The sequence below is a fragment of the Gymnoscopelus microlampas genome (assembly GCF_963454915.1).
Source record: "Gymnoscopelus microlampas genome assembly, chromosome: 24".
In the NCBI taxonomy this organism is placed as follows: Eukaryota; Metazoa; Chordata; class Actinopteri; order Myctophiformes; family Myctophidae; genus Gymnoscopelus; species Gymnoscopelus microlampas.
In genome coordinates, this window is record NC_139961.1 from 16,629,514 (window position 1) to 16,651,327 (window position 21,814).

General features: G+C 41.1%; 1 protein-coding gene across 1 annotated transcript in view; it reads right to left on the reverse strand.

Moving 5' to 3' along the window:
• mrpl39 (mitochondrial ribosomal protein L39) overlaps positions 1-17,153 on the reverse strand; it is a 33,520-nt gene extending 16,367 nt beyond the window's left edge. The window contains exons 1-7 of the mRNA XM_084051550.1: positions 17,016-17,153; positions 15,241-15,447; positions 13,595-13,734; positions 10,470-10,569; positions 10,302-10,369; positions 8,487-8,599; positions 6,027-6,092 (exon numbers count right to left, since the gene is read on the reverse strand). Of these exons, the coding sequence (XP_083907676.1) occupies positions 6,027-6,092; positions 8,487-8,599; positions 10,302-10,369; positions 10,470-10,569; positions 13,595-13,734; positions 15,241-15,447; positions 17,016-17,052 (731 nt within the window). The 5' untranslated portion in view covers positions 17,053-17,153. The remainder of the gene's footprint in view (positions 1-6,026; positions 6,093-8,486; positions 8,600-10,301; positions 10,370-10,469; positions 10,570-13,594; positions 13,735-15,240; positions 15,448-17,015) is intronic.
• Positions 17,154-21,814: the final 4,661 nt, after the last annotated feature.

The following is a 21,814-nucleotide window of genomic DNA, read 5'->3' on the forward strand; positions in this document are numbered from 1 at the left end:
CATTAACCACTTCAGCCCTCTTTTATACATAGGCTATTTGAAAATAGCTGATCTATTTTCAAACATTTCTGTACTTTTACCTTTGGTACTTAAAGTATTTTGATGCCAATACTTTTGCACTTTTACTCAAGTAGCATTTTGAACATTTTGAGTATTTTCATATGTTGTATTGCTACTTTTGCTTAAGTAAAATATCCGAGTACTTCTTCCACCACTGACACACACACGTTATCTTTGGCGTCCACCCAAGGGAGGCACGGACCCCTAAGTTGGGAAACACGTCTTGTACACCAATCCAGAGGATCAGACCATTCCTCACCAAGGAGTCTGCCTGCCCAGCTCCTTATCCAAGCCTCATTCATCTCCTCTCCTGGCTTTGACCATCGCTGCAACTCCCTCCTTGCTGGTCTGCCAGCACACTCACTCAAACCCCTACAAGTGATCCAGAATGCTGTAAGCACCATTCGTCTTCGAACTCCCTACATTTTCTCATGTCTCACCTAGTTATCTCCTTAAGACCGGGAAAGCATCTGTCATTATTTTAGACTTTGGGCTATTCAAAAATAGCAGATATACAAGCTCATAGCGCGGCACCGAGTGCCGCGCTATGAGCTTGTAGATCTGCTATTTTTGAAAAATATTTAAATCATTAATCATTAAAACATTTGTAACTCAAATCTTTGCTTCTGGGGGTCCCTGGAACAACATATTTTGAGATGGGGGGTCCGCGGCCAAATACATATCATTTTGGGGGTCCTTGACATGAAAAAGTTTGAGAACCACTGATATTATAGCAACACAAGTTTAAAAAAAAAACGGTTAGGATTTAGAAGACATTTGTAGAATCCCCCAGAAGCAAAGATTTTAGTTAAAAATGTTCCCTTAAAAAAACATAAATATATATATTCAAAGATTTGCAAAAAATCTATTTCAAAATTTTCAAAAATAGCAGATCATGCGCGGCACTCGGTGCCGTGCTATGAGCTTGCAGATCTGCTATTTTTGAATAGCCCAAAGAAATCTAAAATGACACAGATGCGTCGCCGGATTGAATGGGTTCATTAACCCCTAACCGTTAAGTATAAAATACACTTTTTAGAACGGACAAAATGTCATGTGAACCACAGAGTCACCCGCCAGGAACAGTTAAAACTGTTACACAGGAACCCATTACATCCAAACGTGGGTAAATGCTTTGCTAAAAGTCTTTAGGTGAGTAAATCATGAAGACCGTTCCGGTAGGAATCATTGATTTCACGCATGAGAGATTTGTGGTCGCATCCTCCGTCGTGGCGCGTCATCGCGCGCGTCAAGTAATTGCCTCAGTCATCAAACCATGTAATTTTATTTTTGGATCAACAAAATATTGATTCGGATCATAATGTTGTTGAAAAAGCCGGCGTTATGTTCTGTGAGAAGACAGTTTTGTAATGAAAATCCCATGGCGGCCACTTCCTGGACAACGTAAGGTATTTTGACCTTCGTAAAGCTTTTGTAAGGCAGAAGCACCATTGCTGGCAATAAAACACATGTGCCTTTGTAGCGTGGCGGCTGCTTCCAGGCAACATTTTAAGGGTAAAAAGACGCTGAAAGAAGGAATGGACAATGTGACGTCACCCCAAAGAATGACACTACCGTCCGCTTCTTCTTTATCAGTTTTAGAAAACCACTCCTTTCTATTGTTTTCTCTTTTTTGGGTGAAAACGGCTCTTACAACTGCCGACCGGGACAAAATGCAATACATTTTTTTTTCTCTGGTGGAGAGATCAGACCCTCCCCCATCCCCCAGACATGCTTTGTTGTCGTGCACGCGCACATCGCGGCTCCGTGACTCTGCAGAGATCGTCAATATAAGGCAAAAAACTCTGGCAGAAGCTACATAATGAATTAATTAATACCTGGCAGAAATGTGTTAACTGTTAGAATTAACCAGTTACCAATTTCTTAATGGTTACCGGTTAAAACGGTTAAAACGGCAAAAACAAACAAACTGTCTCGGCGATATTGTCAGGCAGGAGGTTCTGTATCGTTTATGATAGTCAGTCACTTGATACACTATTTGATACAGACTGTTTCTGGCGAGAATTTAACTAATTCGGCGGAAGTAACATTATCGTTTTCTCACCGTCAGTTGATGCTTCATATCCATAAGAGTAAAACCACCAGGGTCATTTGTTTATTTTTGGAACAGAGTTCTTATTTGACGCGATATTAAATACGTCTATGGGATTCAGAATGGGGGTGGAAAACCGCGAACCAGGTAGACAAACCTAGGATGTGTAAATTACGTCAGACTCTGCTCTATGGCCATCACTACTGCCGCTTTCTGCGTTCCCTTTACTGTTCAGGTTGCTGCCTGCACCTGGTACAAAACACTGGTGGTGACCTACAAGGCGATCAAGGGCATGACAACCCTGTATCTTCAGGACATGATCTAACCCCACAAACCTCATCTCATACATCATCGCTGTCGGGCAGAAACATTTGCCCTCCACATCTCCAAATGTCTACTTTTTAAGTAAAGTTTATTCGTAGATTTCTTAGGCTAAAAAACTGTTCTTAAAGGTCTTAATGGGTTAATGCCCTACTTCATCATACAAGAATGTCACACTAAAGTAGTGAAAATACGATCTCCTACCGATCTACAAGCTCAGAATGTGTCACAATGCGTAGCGTTGTGAGCTTGTATATTGGCTATTTTCACGATTTGAATTGTGTGTTTGTTTGCGTTTCATTTTTTGAGCCTTTTACTGATTTTTCTCCCCAATTTAGTCGTTATACCAATTGATTCCTCCCCATACACATTTGTGTGTTGTCTGTTGTATCCTACTGACTCATCTGCCAGTGAGGAGCCCCCACCAGGAGGACGTAGAGCCTTCGTCCTACTCCTCCCGCCCAACATGCTGACAGGTGCCGCCCCCAGGCCGTAGGAGTAGATGCAGAGACAATTATCACCCTCCCCGCCCAGCTTCCCTCCCATGAACACTGGCCAATTGTGTTCGTGTAGACGCTCAACAAAGCCGGATGCAACGTGATGGATTCAAACCACCAGACTCCACAGTGGTGGGCAGCTACTTTACCACTGCTTTACATAACATGCATTTTCAGGTCAGGATACCAATGTTATCCAATCATGTAGCACAAACAAATGAAATTGGATGTGCTGTGAACACACATAAATGAGTAGACAACACCGAGTGCCGCGCAACAAGCTTGTAGATCTGCTATTTTTTGAAAAATCGTGGACATTTGTGCAAATCTTTGAGTATATATATATTTTTAAAGGGAACATTTTTAACTGAAATTTTAGCTCCTTGGTCCTGGGACAACATATTTTGAGATGGGGGTCCGCGGCCAAATAAATATCATTTTTGGGGTCCTTGACATGAAAAGGTTTTATTCCAGGAAGCCCCAGATGCAAAGGTTTGAGTTAAAAATGTAGTTTTAAAAAATATATATATATTCAAAGATTTGCACACGTTTTCACAAAAATAAATAAATAGCCTAAGTATAAAATAATGGCTATAGAACAAAATCTAAAATGACACGGATGCGTTCCCGGACTGAATGTGTTAAAGAGCTGTCGAGACAGGGAGACCCCCTGTTACTGAAGCAACGATGACTGAATATAGAGCTGTAAACGTGTGCCACACAGATAAAACAAAACAAAAAAACTGATCTAAGGGAAGGGGTGTAGGTGTAGGGGTGGATCCTTGTGGGACCACCAGTACTCAATCCAGATACCAAATGACCTACTTGAACAAATTGGGGACATGCACAAACTGTAGGAAACCCACACACCCAGTTTTCCTACTTGGGCTGATGTCAATGTCATTACTGAGGTGCAACAATTTGTGTTTTTTTTTCTTCTTTTTTTAAATTTTTCATAAAGGACAGTAGAATAAGGCCGTGGTTTTCAAAGTAGAGTCCGGGGACCTTAAAGCGTCCTCGAGGGGTTTCCAGGAGGTCCCCAGCAAAATGAGTTAATATGACATTATAATATAACCACTTTAAACCCATGGGCTATTTGAAAATGGCAGATCTACAAGCTCGGACCTGCAGCTAGATTTGTCAGCGGTTTTCCACTAGGTGGCGCTGTTCGCTACCCTATGAATGATGCTTTCACTGCCAGATGACGACAGACCCGGAACTGACGAATGTGGCAAAAAACAAGCCACATTCAACTGGCCACAACTATGCAACGGATTACCGCGACCGGATCATTTTTTCCCCCTATACTACGAGACCCCCATGCGCTTAATGAGGCGATCGCCATGAGGACAGCGATCACGGAAAATATTCTCAAATTAAATATTTTTCAAGAGTTGGTAACATCGCTCGTTTTCGCTGCCAGTGGCGTGACACTATGACACCATTACTCTGGCAGTTAAACAGTTAACATGACTTCTGCCATGTCTAAACGCCGCGCTACGAGCTTGTAGATCTGCTATTTTTGAAAAATCGTGAAAATTTGTGTAAACCTTTGAATATATATATTTTTAAAGCAAACATTTGTAACTCAAATCTTTGGGGGTCCCTGGAACAACATATTTTGAAATGGGGGTCCACGGCCAAATACATATACATTAGAGAACCACTGTTATAGAGGACAAAATGTAACCAAATTAAACTAAAGTGTTCACTGCAGTGTAGTCTCTTGACTCAGTGCAGCAGTGCTCTGCTCAGAATGCTTGCTTCAACATAACCATGGTGTAGTTTGATTGAAAAAAATGACTCAACAGCCCCCCCTGCTACTAGAAGAGGTCTCTTTTCATTGCAGCTGAAAAAGCCTCAGAAAACGCACAAGGGAAAAAAATAAAATACATTATCTGAGGTTTTTTTTGTTTTGTTTCTTGTTATTTTCTTTCTTTTCTTTTATAAAATCCATAAACAATTACTTGGATCATTTATCTCTGGATGGAATAACTTCATTGCACGTTTGCATGGGAGTAATGATGACAAATTAAAGTATTAGAATAATATAGTAGTATGAACAGCGGTTTTATTCTTTTTAGACTGTATATACATATATACATTTAGAAAGCACTGTGAAGTTGTTTAACCTATATAAGGTACTGTGGTAGCTACTGGTAAATGATGATGGTGTATATAATATGACACGTTTATATGTAAATTGTACATACGCTGATCTATTTTTATTATCCCATTAGTATAAAACTACCGACTCTTACTTTACTCTTGTTTTTCCCTCTTTCCCTCGTTTTACTCTCATGTATCAGTGCACAAGATGTGACAATAAAAGTACACCCATGAACTTAAATGTTGTAATATTAATGTTATTAGTATCATTCAAATCTTAGTTTTTTTGCCAGTTATATGGCCCCCAATATCCTCGAGTTTGGGAATGGCTGCTCTACTGCGTGCGTACTCCGGCGACTACAGAGCCCTTCCCAATGATTCTCTTTCACCCTCTAGTACCACCACGCCACCTTGTGAACAACTTAGGTTGAACATCTCGGTTTCACCGATTGAGACCTGGAACGCGTCTGTGTCACTTTTTGATTTGAACTAAAAAGCATTATTTTACACTTTGGCTATTCAAAAATAGCAGATATACAAGCTCGTAGCGCGGCACCGAGTGCCGCGCTACGAGCTTGTAGATCTGCTATTTTTGAAAAAACGTGAAAATGTGTGCAAATCTTTGAATATATATTGTTTTAAAGCAAACATTTTTTAACTCTAATCTTTGCTTCTGGGGGGTCCCTGGAACAAAATATTTTGAGATGGGGGGTCGGCGGCCAAGTACATATCATTTTGACATGAAAAAGTTTGAACACCACTGATATAGAAACATACGTTTTTTTCAGAATACTGCTGGGATTTAGAAGACATTTGTAGAATCGGCTTCAGGTCTTAATGGGTTAAGTTCAGCTTGGTCACCATTGCAGAGGGTCTTGGCTCAGGTTTAGATAACCAGTCGAGCCTTTGGTCTTTTACATGGTTGTGTGTGTGTGTGTGTGTGTGTGTGTGTGTGTGTGTGTGTGTGTGTGTGTGTGTGTCCTCACCTGTACAGTGACACTGTGCCTTTAGGGTTCTGCGCTGCCATCCTCTCCACCTCTACCTGTTGACACCTGAAGAAGAGGAGAACACACTGATGAAGGCCACAGACACACTCATTGTCTGTTGTCTCATTGTCTCAGTGTCTCAAGTCCATGCAGCTGCTGTACACAAACACAGGCCACGTTCCTGAATACCAATCTGTGTTGTACATGTTATGTATACAGCACAGTCAAATGACCTGCGTGTGTACTGTGTGCTAAAGTTTATATAGAAAAACGTTACAAAAATAGGCACAAATAACTTTTTGAAAGACATGTTTTTTTTTATTAAGTATAAATATTAACCTCAATATATGAAAAGAACATTTAACTTCAATTATAGAATGAACAAGCATACAAGTAAATGCAATAATAAAATACGCATATACAACTCAACCTTTCTTCTTTTTAACCACCCCCGCATTGTTATGTTTCTTACAGATCCCTTCAGAAGTCGCTACACTGATAGCAGCCAGTGTGCTGGCTTTAAAGGGCAAGACCACTTTGGTAGAGGTTTGGGTTGTGTAGTTACCTTGCCATGATGTAACTCCAAAGGTGGGCAAGAAATCAAAAATAATTGCTCCATTGATAAGAAATTGATCATTCAAAATATGCTCTTCATTGACTTACATTGTACAGTAAAACAGCTCTCAAAGTCGCTCTTTTAGCATGTAAACGAACGTAAACAAAGTTGATTCAGACAATATAGAACATCATCAAACCCAGTACTGTTTGTTTTTAGCCGCCAGCTGAAAGCGCGGCTCTGTATTCACTCTGACTCTGACCCGACAGATTTCCGACATGTATTCAACACTTTTTTTGCTATTGGCTGTCCTGGCTGTCCTTCACTACTTCACAGCCAATGGGGAGACACTACTTTAAAGCCAATGGACGGCCTTCCTAGCCAATGGACGGCCGTCGTTTACAGCACCCGCCTTGGTATGTTGTTAGCTGCTAGCATGGCCTGCTACTTGTATTGTGTAACTGCTGGTTCATAATGCAACCTGATAATAATGTCCAAAGCATGTCTGTGAACGTTTACATCCATTACTGTGTTGGCATTAGTTGGGATTAATGATTATTAGCCAAACCAACTTAATATGAGCCGTTAGCGTGTTGCTAAGCTAACGGACGTTTAGCGTTAGCATGCGGCTAACGTTAATGCTAACGTCGTCACCGTGACTGAACTAACAATGTAAACATCTCATCTACAAACTTTATGAACCTTACTGTGGTTATTGTTATCAGTGCTACCCAAGTAGTCCATTGAAAAGTATTATTTTGGTGTATTTTGTGTAACTTGGACACTGTAACTTAATGGTAGAGGGGGACACGTTGTACGTTCAGAATGCCTCATGGGTAATGTAGTCATTTTCTGCTATTTCGGTTCTACTGTGATAGACTGTATTGGGGCAAAAAAAGCCTGCCACTGGCGGCTATATTATGACTTGTCATATCTTGTTTTGATACAAATGTTAACTTACTGTTGATGTTGCCATTTTTATTAGAAAGAAAACCCAGACTGGATCGGCGGATCCGGATCTTCAAATCGTAAAATCATCAGGAAGTTCACATTTTTATTAAAAAAACAAACAGTACTGGGTTTGGTGATGTTCCATATTGTCTGAATCAGCTTTGTTTGTGTTTGTTTCCGGGCTAAAAGAGTGACTTTGAGAGCTGTTTTACCGTACAATGTAAGTCAATGAGGAGCATATTTTGAATTATCAATTTCTAATTAATGGAGCAATTATTTTTCATTTCTTGACCACCTTTGGAGTTACATCATGCAAGGAAATTACACAACCCAAACCTCTACCAAAGTGGTCTTGCCCTTTAAAAGAACGCGACCGCTCATAAGACACAGGAAAAGTGGTTTCTCTGCACTCATATGAGTAAAAATGCATTCCATCAAACTTTCAGCTGCAGTTTTCCTCCCATTGCGGAGGAAGAAGGCTTAGGCTTATGTTTACCGTGAACCCTCCCTCTTCAATTAAACACTTCCTTCATTTCTGTGAAGTGTAAACAATAGCGATTCTCAAACGAGTAGTCCTTAAAACCCTGCCTCCAGTCGCTGTGATACGCGCCACGTACACTCCACGAACCCGGAACTGCTCACCTAGGGAGCATTCAAGCCTAATTTATGCTCCGTCGCGCGCAGAGAACGACAGAGAATAGCAGACCTACAGCACGTCGCATCCGCGACGCAGCGATATTTTCGCATGCGACACCGTGGCATGGCAATGTCTCAATGGGGCTTCACTCTCCTAGCGTCTCGCTAGGGGAGAGCCTCACCAGCCTACACACACACAGGACGTTGAATGAACCGAAACCAGCGCTCCTCAAAACAACAGGTGTGGGGATCCGTTCTCAATGAAATGTTCTCTCGCGTCTCAATGTTGTACACACATCATTTCGCTATCAATATACCTGCTGTGAGAGAAGACCTCCAGGGCCACGGGGGGCGTCACTTCCAGAGGCTCCCAGGCCAGGTTCTGGTGGATCAGCTGGTGGGCGCCTCGGGTCAGAGCGCGCAGGGTGTCCTGTGGACAAGCACAACCATCAAATATCGCTCTAGACCAGGGGGTCTTCAACAGGGGGTCCGGGACCCCCAGGGGGTCCTCAGAGTTACTACAGGGGGTCCGCCAAACTCTTTGCGTGATATGTCATTTTTTTCCTCAACTTGAACCCTAGCATCCCTATTTCCCGAAGAGAACTTTAGCCAAAAAATAGCAGATCTACAAGCTCCCAACGCCTCGCAGCTGGAGCTTGTAGATCGGCTATTTTTTGGTAAAGAGGTATAGGTGTAGAGGGAAAAAAGAGCAGACCAAGTACACAAACAAAGTTTCATCTGAAACTCAATTTTATACAATATAGAGGGGGTCCCTGCTTCATCTCTCTCTCAGCTAGGGGGTCCTTGGGCTGAAAACGTTGAAGACCCCTGCTCTAGACTCTACACTGTTACTTTTCAGGAAATGGACAAAACAAATTGTTTTCCAATGGATCCGATATCATTTAATCAATTTCTTGATAATACTTTAAAAAAAAAAATTTGAGTAGCCAATTATGTTGTTCCCCTTTTTCTCCCCAATTTAGTCGTTATGCTAATTGATTCCTCACCCACATTTCTGTGTCGTCACTGCTGTCGTATCCTACTGACTCACCTGCCAGAGAGGAGCCCCCACCGGGAGGACGTAGAGCCTTCGTCTTACTCCTCCCGCCCCACACTACCCGTTGACAGGTGCTGCCCCAGCCCGTAGGAGTACATGCGACGACCGATATCACCCTCCCCGCCCGGCTTCCCCCCCGAACACGGGGCCAATTGTGTTCGCATAGACGCCCGACATAACCGGTTGCACCACGGTGGATTCAAACCCACAACCTCTGTGGTGGTGGGGCAGTGACTTTACCACTGCTCCACCCGAGCGCGATAATACTTGTCATTGGTTGATTTTGAAAACCCACTGACACACCTAAACCCCCCCCCCACACTTTGAATATAGCCAATCTACAAGCGAGCTTGTAGATCAGCATTTTGTTCTACTTTTGGGAGACACTGTAGTGTAGCATGATGAAGCAGGGCATTCATTTATGGGAAAATATAAAAAGTTGAAATATGGAGATACAAGGTGTTGGCCTGACAGCAACAATGTATAATAGTTAAGAGCACGACAGATTTCAAATTATGAGCCGCATCGCGATAAGTTGTGAGATTGTAGATCTGATTTCGAAATGTTTTTTATGTATGTAATAATGACATGTCCCAAACAGGCTTGCCAGGAAAACTCTGTCCTTATCAATTGTTCTCCTCAGTGGGTTGACTAATTGATGTGAAATTGCACATGGGCATTGACTACTGGCATGTGAAAGGAGTAAGGAAGACGATTCTTCACTTTTCCCCAATTTAAGCGGTTTATTAGCATTTTCGCTGAATGAGCTGCAGTCGCGATACCCGCAAGCTATGGGATCCGATATAATATCAACCATAAAGACATCAGTATCAGCAATTATGAAGCCTGGCAGCCAATAGTAACCGAAAGTCCTGATATTCAGTCAGGCAGCCACTCTCTTGCTAACATAGTGAATAATTCATTCTCCTGGAGACAAACTTCCCCAGTGAACATAAACATTGACAATACAAAACATGCACTCAAGATAATGTCATGTTCTCTCTCTCACACTCACACACACACACACACACACACACACACACACACACACACACACACACACACACACACACACCTCAGAGGGGCTCCATGAGTCCAGCTGGGGGTCCATCACCACATCGCAGCAGAAGGCTCCAGAGGTCACTGCGGAGACACAGACGGACAGGACGGAACATTTCACACAACGCCGACACATTGAAACACACAGTCGGTACGGAACCCGGCACCACATTCTGCTCCTTACCAGGAACCTCTGGCGTGGACACCAGCTCCACCGCAAAGTCATCTTTGAAGGCCGTCTCAAGAACCTGACCCAACAGCGCCGCACACGACCGCCAATATGCCTGAGAGAGAGACACAGACACAGAGAGAGAGAGAGAGAGAGAGAGAGAGAGAGAGAGAAAACATTTGAAGAACTGCTATTTGTGCACAATTTTAAGTACATCTGTAGAATGTCCTGCCTTTTGTCCCAAAGGTTTTATACCATATAAGCAGTGGTGGAAAATGTTTTACTTAAGTAAAAGTATCAATACTGCAATGTAGAAGTGCTCTGTTAGAATTAAAAGTCCGGAATTCAAAGTTTACTTGAGTAAAAGTACAAAAGTATTGGCATAAAAATTTACTTAAAGTACCAAAGGTAAAAGTATTACAATGTTTGAAAATAGCTTGTAGATCGGCTATTTTCAAATAGCCTATGTATAAAATAGGGCTGAAGTGGTTAATGTATGTTTTATAACGTAATCATTTATATCTGCAAAGTAACTAAAGTTATCAAATAATTGTAGTGGAGTAAAAGTACAATATTTGCATAGACAATTGGAAATACTCCAGTAAGGTAAAAGTACCTCAAAACTGTACTTAAGTACAGAACTTGTGTAAATGTACTTAATTACTTTACACCAATGCTTATAAGTGAATGCGAAACATTGAAATATTGCTGCCCTTTGTTTCAAAAGTCAGACAGACAGACAGACAGATATTGGATGGAAAGTCAACACTGACACAAGACAAGACAATCTACTAGGAGTGGGGGGAGAGAATTGATTCAGCATAATTAAGCATAATAATTAAGTAAGCTGTATAATTCTTCTATAGTCTCTAAATCGATTCTTTGATGACAAGAGGCACGACTGTATTCACATCGACGTTCTGGACCAAGCTACCAGGACTTCATTTCAGAGCACGTTTGTTGTTCAAATAGTAGGGGTGTGCCGATTTCATGAAACGATACGATACGATATTGGGCTCACGACATCGATACGATACGATATATGGCACTTTTTATTATGAAAATATATGGGGGGAGGGGAAGCAAATGCAAACAAATATTTCTGTTTTGCATTATTCAGACATGCAAACTTGTAGCTTTTCAGCTACAATAGCCGTTTTGAATCCAAATAGGGCAATAGTGTGACACCTGACCCGAAAAAAAACAACATGTTGTCACCCTTTTCACCTCGGGGGTGTTTGCATGCCTGATCATTATTATTGTAAAAAAATATATATATATATATCAGCACACCCCTATCAAATAGTGAACTGATCTAAATTGAAAAAGTGTGAAAGAAGCCACAGTTGATTTTCGACTCATGCTCATCTCAAAAAATAGAAATCAAAAAATCGCACAAAAAAAAGAAAAAAGACCTGTCTGTGTTTGTCCAGTCTGCATGGTCGTGTGCGCGTTCGCTAGTCCTGCTTGTGCGTGCTTTCATGCTGCCATTTCCAAGCGGGCTCAACTCTATGGGGCTCGTGTAAGTGTGAGGCGTGGGATAAAACAGTGCCATGCAAATTGTGCACCACAAAGTATGCATATCACTCGTCGTCAACATCAGTGATGTCAAATCACATTAAAGCGAGACACCCGGTCCCAAAAGCCCCTTCACCCAAGCAAAACAGAATGGCAGACTTCACCGTGAAACCTTGCCATTGCTGATGACCAGTGGGCAGAATAGATCACCGAATTGACATCTGAGAGCCTGAGATATTAAGCCTACTATCAGCGTTGTCGAGGGGAAAGGCTTTCGTGAGCTGATGACATTTTCAGAATACACCGTGCCCTGTCGCCAAACAATGACAGCACCACGAGAGAGTGAAGAACGTAGAATGAGGTAATCGGAACGATCGTCCCAAAACACTGTACACTCGCCCCCATTTTTCTTTAACAAGCTTACATGTAGGTAGCCTGGTAAACCCTCCCTCCGGAAATCTCATTTCCATTTGATTTCAGGAGTGAGTCTGGCCTGATCGCCCATTCTGTAATATTGGCTGTGTACACCAAGCGGACGACCCTATCAGCGTCGTCGCACATCGTTCTGTGATTGACAGCGACAGTTGGCCAATCAGGTGGCGAGTTCGAGTGAGCCCGAATGGCACTGAGTGCAGCCTGAATGCAGCCGACAAAACACGAACGGCAGCCATCTTTTCTGTCCGCTATTTTCTCCGCTGTTTTTTTACTTCAAAAAGCTCTCAAACTTCTATTTTGAGGCACGGAATTTACTTATAAGATATCGTTTGGATAGAATTTAGTTGTTTAGCTTCATATATGTGGTAAATTAATCATGACAGAGCCTATTTACAAATAAAAATTCAGAGAACCGGCCGGGGCGGGCAGTGACACACATGTATCCGAATAAGGCAACCTATTTTGGGCATGGCCGTCTCAAAAGTCCCGTTGCGTCACATTGGTCTGGTGAACTGCTGATTGGCTGAAGGGGAAAAACGATCATTGGCTGAAGGGGTTGTCAGTCAACGGTATTACTCCCGCCCAACTCCAGCCCACAGCCAACATTGCAGAATGGGCGATCAGGCCAGACTCACTCCTGAAATCAAATGGAAATGAGATTTCCGGAGGGAGGGTTTACCAGGCTAACATGTAGGAGTACCTGGCGGCCGCCGGATTTGATCCGGGGCGACCGTGTTTTAGGGCGAGGCCAGCACCTCGCTGAGGTTACCAAACGCTCCGTAAGATGTTATTAAAGTTTATATGAGGCCATATAGCTACATATTGTTGAACGTGTTGTGTTGTTACTATTATTATTTGGCATCGGGACGGAGAGCTCAGTCTGACATTCTAATTTGTCAAACGTCAGCCTCGTTAGTTAGGCTGCTGTAGCCTACGAATTAAACAAGTGTTATGTGTTTAATAAACACATGTTTACAAAAAAAAGGCTCATTTATATTGGTCAAAAACCTTTAAAAACGAATAGTTAAAAGAGCCGATATACAGGCTTACAAGTGTGAGCTTGTAGTTCTGCAATCATCACTCATTTTCTGAGCTTATTATATAATCACTCATATTAATCTAAGCACTGAACTGAAATGTCAAATAAAAAGTCAAATCGAAATACAAATAAAAACCTTGTTCAGTACCTGGTTGACCAGCGTCGGGTCAGTATCCTTGAAGGTGAGCAGGGACAGGGTGCAGGAGCGGGTGAGGGGCTGGTGAAGAGGCCAGGGCTCTCCGTCCACTAGTGCCAGAGCCGAGTTGGTCACATGGTACTCTGTCAGGTCTGAGGGAAACACAGGGGATATGTTCACACACACACACACACACAGCAGAGACTGACCCTTGCCAACTCCTCTCTCTAATGATGCTAGCGACTGACCAAGATACGGCTTCCATCCAGACATATCTTGGTCACTCGTTCTCATGTTTGGTTTCTTAGTTAGGTTTGTTTTTTCTTCAATCAAAAACACACAATCTTAACATTTAATATGTTAAGAATGTGTGTTTTTGATTGATTGAATACTTTATTAGGAAAGTACAGTGCAAGGTCTGCTAAGAGGATTTTAAACCCAAGAAAGCCTAATGCTTGTTTCCATTGGGGTCCTTTGTACTCAATTCATCGAAACATTAATAACAGACACAAATACATTACTATGCAAAACAGCATATAAACAGTTTGAAAACAGAAACACAAATATGTACAGTAAAAAGTTGGAGGGGGTAGACTTTGACAGGGGCCAGTTTCGAATTGCAGCCACCTGTAAGTGCTCTTTTAGAGCGGTTTTGAAGGAGAGTAGGGATTCACACTCCTTTACGACTTTTGATAGGGCGTGCCACATTTTTTCCACAAATGTAACCCCTTATTAGAGGAGAGAGCCAGACCAAAATACATGTGGATTGTATCTGCCTATATGATCAGTCACCAACATACCTGATGCAGTTGACCTTTTTCAGAGAAGCGCCTGTTCTCCATTCTGCAGACCCCTCCCACAGCTAGAATGGAGCCTAGAGCATAACGCTAATTTGTCTATTTTCGTCGCTCAAAACTCTCGCGAGATTTCGTGTGGAGCGCTCCCCCTCCCCACATAAGTGACAAACAGTGCATGTGTGAGTGCCAGGACGCGAACTGCCTTTTTGCATGTAGTTGAAGCGCAAGGGGGCGGGGGGGGGGGGGGGGGGGCGGGTAGGGAGAGAGTCAGCAAAACAGTTGCGTGCATTAGCGCAAGATGAGGATAAAGGAAACATTCAGTCTAAATGTCCAGTAATTCGCATGCGAAAAGTAAACATTAATGTCCAGTTTGCTAATCCACAACTACTGTGCCAGATAAGCAAGTGAGCTAAAAAAAGAAAAAACGTTTCAGTTATTCAGTCCGACTTCACTGTAGCCTATAGTAGCCTTTTTTGCCAGGTTTTATTTTTATTGTTTCTCATAAGCGTGCATCCGTTGTCTGTCAACAACACAGTAGTCTGTGGTGCCTTGACTTCAGTGCGCTGACTCTCTCCCCACCCGCCCCCCTGCGCTTCAACTACATGCAAAAAGGCTGTTCGCTGCCAGGACACTACATGGAGACGATTAGTGAAAAAAAGAAGACGTTTGGAGCGACGAAAATAGCCGAATAAGCGTTAGGCTACATTCTAGCTGTGGGAGGGGTCTGCAGAATGGAGAACAGGGGCTTCTATGAAAAAAGTCAACCGCATCAGGTATGTTGGTGACTTGATTATAGGCAGATACAATCCACATGTATTTTGGTCTGGCTCTCTCCTTTAATTGAAGAATGTCTGTACTCACGTCTGGCACAGCTGAGCGGGGTGGACAGCCCTTTGTTCATGAGCATCAGGGTGCCCTGGAGCCCGGCGCCTTGCAGGGACACCTCGATCTTCTCGACGCGGGGATACAGGGCCCGCTGCCTGGCCTGCTCTCTGGAGAAGACGGCGTCGCGATGGCCGCGTGCCTCCGCTGTGGAGGGCCGAAGGGCGGTGGCACTGGACGCCAGGCCTGGAGAGCGAGAGGAGGATGCATAATGAAATACTAGTACATAAACCAGTATAGTAACCATTCGTCCAAACCTATGAATTAAGGTTTTTTCATTCCGACACATGGCCTGCTTGTTGTTGGTGAATAAATAAAACTATGGAACTATTTTGCAATTTTTTCGTTGGCAGTAGGCACACACTGTCCTACCTTTATACTTCCAAACTAACACTTAGAAAAAACCATCACCAGCACAGAATTTGACAGAAAGTAGCTCATAACATGTCTACGGTGGATTTTTATGAAACAAAAACTTTGTATCTTTGGCAAGATACAAAGAGGATAATCCAAGCAGCTGCAATGTTTGTTAGTTTAACGTTGTTTAATACAATCAGAACAGACTTCTGTTTGTATGGGCTGTCATGCCAGATATTAAAAATAGCATCCAAGAGTTGTTTGCGGCTACATTTTGGGGGAGGTCGCAAAGTGACAACATGCATGGATGAATTGTTATGAATTCCCAAAGTTGTAAACTTGATACCGTTGCTGTAGTGCCACCATTAGGGCTATTAAAGCTGCACTACGTCTTTTCCAACTACTAGGGTGGCAGTAACTGCAGAATATTTTTGTCAAATGCACCAAAGCAGCCCACAATGTCAGTTGAGGAACTTTGGCACCGGAAGGCATGGGAAGGCTCAGCCTGGCTGATGTCCTCATGGAAAAAAGAGGAATGGCAAACACAAGATAATTATAATGCAGTGCAATCATTTCAAGTGAATTGAATTACAGTTAAATTAAAGCTGCAATCCAGAGTTTATTTTAATGAATACGACTGAACTCCCATAAATCGGAATGTATGTGTTTATTTTACATTTAAGGGCTGAATAGGTGTACGTGACATATGTTTAATCAAACAGGCTTTTTTTTTAAATAAAATGTATAATAGACAAGAGTCACAGGAAGAACTAGCCCCAATAAATGACTGTCATAGATGTATTTGATCGATTTTGACATTTGCACAGACTCGATGAAATACATCTACGATAGTCTTGATCCAAGACTAGGGAATAACTGTCTCTTGTTTTCAACAAGCGACAATCAAAACCAGAGGTGGAAAGTAACTATGTACTTAAGTTCAATTTTGAGGTATTTGTACTTTACTTGAGTATTTCCAGTTGTCTATACTTTTACTCCACAAGGCAAATATTGTACTTTTACTCCACTACAATTATTTGATACTAACTAGATACTAGATTTGAATTATTATTACAAAACACACATTACCCACTTCAGCCCTGTAGACATACAAGCTCACGGCATTGTGAGCTTGTAGATCTGCTATTTCCTAAAGATTTGTATACATTTGAAAACTTGAAATGGGACATTCTGCATAATGAGTACGTTACGTATCATTTAACAGTGTTGGACACACACACACACACACACACACACACACACACACAGAAAGGTCGCAGGACAACCCTCTCTCTGTCTGTCTGTCAGAGGAGGAGCTAGCTGTTAGCTGCTAACCCACTGCTCCATATTATAATGTTATAAAATAAAGGGTTTTTATTCAACTAAATGTTACTTACGCCTCTGGAGAACTTGACACATGGTCCTGCACGTCATTATGGATTATTATGTCACATGAACAACCTCACAACGACACACTACACAACCACTACACACTACTGTCCACTGAAGGACGCCATGTCTCTGCACTGTGCTGCTGTGATGTACGTCCGGGTAGGAATTGAGAGACGTGTTCAAGTGTTCCGCGTGTAGTGGTAGCAGTGGTGGAAAAAGCTCACGACTACAAGCTCACAACGCGTCGCGATGTAGATCTGCTATTTTCAAATAGCCTCGTTATAAAAATAGGGCTAAATGTATGTTTCATTATATCATCATATATATCTGCAATGTAACTAGTAACTAAAGTTTTCAAATAATTGTAGTGGAGTAAAAGTACAATATTTGCCTCTGAGATGTAGTGGAGTAGAAGTAAAAGTACAGAAAATTGGAAATACTCAAGTAAAGTACAGATACCTCAAAATTGTACTTAAGTACATGTACTTAGTTACTTTCCACCACTGAGTGGTAGTGGTAGTAGTAGTAATAATAAGGGTAATAATAATAATATGAATATGAATATGAATATGAATAATAAAAATAATAATAATAATTGGGTTAGCGCTTTTCTATACTTAAAGTCATTGTAGCAATGTAGCTACATTAGAATAGTCACACTTTTTAATAAAGGACCCCTGTTTATCGTTTAATATTATTATTATTTTTATTCTGTTTATTTTATTTTATGTTATTTTTATTGTTTTTATTTTGTTTCTTTTATTTTTATTTTTTATTTTATTTATGTATTCATTTTTTATCTCTGGGTCCCTATCTACACTGTAAAACCCTCAGTGTAATTTAAACTCTGAGTGTACAAAGGGAACAGGTTCATTTGTTTCCCTTATAAATTCAGTTCCCAACTATCAAAGCTGGGGACCCCCTGGAACCTCCCTAAGGACCTCTGGGGACCCCCTGGAACCCCCTCAAGGACCCCAAACCCCAAACCAGTAGCCTACTAGAATACATCTTTATTCCAACACATGACAGCAGATGTCGCTGTTGTCCTGTTGACAGCAATGCCTGTCATCTCAACATGAAGTAACATTAGACAAGTCACAATTAACAATGGCTTTATTTTAGAGACAATAATAACATGTTCTTCTTATATTTAATGTTGGCATCAAGGCTAAGACCTGCCATCTGTCGGACTGTGATTTACCTCAGAAGTCTAATTTCCATTAAGAGTGAAAAAATATTTCCCCTGAAAACTGCCAGGAATCCAACATTATATTCCTTTTTATTCAGTGGTGTACTGTAAAGTAATAAGTAGGTCTACATTTTCTCAAGTACCGTACTTAAGTACAATTTTGAAGTATTTGTACTTTACTTGAGTATTTCCAATTTTCAGTACTTTTACTTCTACTCCATACATCTCAGAGTCAAATATTATACTTTCACTCCACTACAATTATTTGAAAACTTTAGTTAGTAGTTACTTTGTAGATTTTGATTTGATTATTACAAAACATATACATTCACCACTTCAGCCCTATATACATTTTGAAATGGGACATTCTGCATAATGAGTACGTACTTTCTACTTTTGGTACTTTAAGTACATTTTGATACCAATACTTTTGTACTTTTACTCAAGTAAATTTAGAATTCTGGACTTTTACATGTAGCATATTTCTACATTGTGGTAATGATACTTTTACTTAAGTGAAAACTGCCCGGAATTCAACATCATATTCCCTTTTTATTTTTGAAAGATTTACATGCTCTACAAACAGCATCCTCTAATGGCTTCTAATGGAGCCCAGAATGTGACAAATGTTGCTTTGATATCTGTGGGCCCATGGAATCAGCAGTAAGTGTTGGCACTAATAGAAGCAGCAGAACAGTGGCCAAAGAAAGAAACAAACATCATAAATCATCTCCTGCAGATGATAGATCTAGAATACTGTTGACTAACGATGCTCACATGCAAGCTGTTTGCACACACAGCCTGGAACCGAGCATGTCCCCTGGGTATAAGGCATCTGTTTGATTATTATTATTACTATTATTATTATTATTATTATTATTATTATTATTATTATTATTATCATTATTATTATTATTATTATTATTATTACCCTTATTATATTATATTATTATTATATTATATTATATTATATTATATTATATTATATTATATTATATTATATTATATTATATTATATTATATTATATTATTATTATTATTATTATTACTATATTATTATTACTATTTTAAATTCATTTATTCACACATTTATTATATTTAGTTTATATTCACTGTATGGATTTTAGTTATATGTACATACAGTACCTGACAAATAAATAATATGCACTAACTGACTGTTGAACCACTGGAGCCCTATATATAAACTTTGCTGTGTAGGTCAAATAATGAAAACAGCAGATCTACAAGCTCACAACATCGCGTCACGTGTTGAAGATTGTTATATTTTTTTTTAATCCCACGATTTTGCAACCCTTTTTCACCCAGTGGCAATTGATCCTGGGCGCTACACTCCCCCTGCCAGCCTAGGGAGCCCATGCAGAGCCGAGCTCATGCCTCCTTCAATGCATGAGAGCCAACTGACCTTCTTATCACCTGACAGGGGGGAGTTTCCCCGGTAGGACGTAGCGCGTGGAAGGAACACGTTATTCCAACCAGTTCCTTTCCCCTCCATGAGGCGCCCTGGCTATCAAGGGGGAGGCAGTATAGAGACCAGGATTACTGCATGTTTTTGTGAGGGTACCAGGGAGGCCTGATTATGGATCCCACCAACGCTCCAGGATATAGACCCGCCTTACCTATCTGATTGGCTCCCTGGCAGGCATAGTTTTACTCAGGTTAGGGTTAAGGTTAGGTTCAGGCATAGTCTTACTGAGGTTAGGGTTAGGGTTAGGTTTAGGCATAGTTTTACTGAGGTTAGGGTTAGGGTTAGGTTTAGGCATAGTCTTACTGAGGTTAGGGTTAGGGTTAGGTTTAGGCATAGTCTTACTGAGGTTAGGGTTAGGGTTAGGTTTAGGCATAGTTTTACTGAGGTTAGGGTTAGGGTTAAGGTTAGGTATAGGCATAGTTGCAAAAACGAGAACTGTCAATCACAGCGACTACTGACCAATCACAGCGGGTTGGCCAAGACCTGGCGTGGGATCCATAATAACGCACCAGGGAGAACATGTAAACCTCCACACAGAAAGGCCCTTTCGCCAAGTGTTGAAGATAATGCCCAAAACAGTGACATACAGTAGTTTTTAAAATCCTGTATGGTTGACTATATAGAGCTCTCAGAGCTCTATACAGTGTCTTTTCTGTTTTCTGTTATTGTCGGGAAAGCTTTCGACTGAAAATAGCCGATCGACAAGCTCACAACGGGGCGCCACAATTTTCTCTTGCATGTAAACTAAATAGTCTTATATGTCATCCAATTTTCTTTTTCTGACACTCTGGCGATAAGAACCAGTATGCGCGCGCAGGTCGGCACCAAATGAAACCCATGCTGTCATGGACGCGCCTCACTAGCCAACACAAGGAGGTTGAATGAATTGAAACCAGCGCACCCCGAAACAATATGTTGGGAATTGATTGCATGAAACAATCACCTGTGCGTCCAGTCTCAATGTTGGTAAACAAATAATTTTACTTTACATATGGTGAAAATATTCAGAAATACTATATGACATGTGGTATAAATGATTCAAGATGATGTCTGTTCCAAGCAATTCATGTGCGCTAATTACATTTTTTTTAAAATATCTCCTCTGTATTCAAATTATTGCCTGTTTTTTTGTTCATAACATTTTATGTATACATGCTTGTGTCCTGCTAGATGAACTTATTGCGACGCGTTTTGAGCTTGTATCGGCTATTTTTGAATTGGAATCCTGAAAAGTAACTTTTTTATTTAAATTCAAATGCATTTAGTTTAATTAATACTTATGTTGTGTTATGTGCATAATGTTTATGTACTTAACTTTATGAACTTAAATACCAATACATTGGACATAAAAAAGACAATAGAATTTTAATACTTGTCATTAAGCTACTAATATAGACTGAAGTAATTAAAGTGGGTCATGTTTGCATGTTTGGAATTGTAACAGCTGAAATCAATAATGTATCAGTATTCCCATATTAACCTGTGGGCCGCATTAAGTGAAGGCGGGGGCCGCATGTGGCCCCCGGGCCGCCAGTTGCCCACGTATGAAGTAAGTAATTTGGTCTGAGAGGCTTGTTGTCGGTACCAGTCAGAGCGCGGGAGTCCATCTTTATTTCACAATGTATAGACCCCTGGAACATGGATTGCTGAGGTGGAGCGCAACACCCGTCACCTCACCGCACGACTTGCCACACCCGGTATCGAACCCATGACCTCGTCGTCCAAGGCTCTATACCCACTGAGCTAAACCATTCCGTATCGTTCACAGGAAACAAAGACGAAAGACAAACGCATTTTGTGCAATAAAGATTTATTATTGTTGAAAATAATAAGTGTTCCTGACTATTCGGCCACTAGCATAGCTCAAGTGGTCGTAGATACATAAGCTGTACATAGAAAATTATTCAGCCTGTTTGATAACATACATCAGAGCAAGGCATTCTCATTTGTCTGCATTGTAATCATGATGCAATTATAGTGTCCGGTACATTGTTCCATTAATTCAGTGGTTCCTAAACATTCTCATGTCAAGGACTCCCAAACTGATATGCATTTGGCCTTGTCCACCCATCTGAAAAGATTTTGCTCCAGGGACCCCCCATAAGAGAATATTTGGCATCGCATTCCGA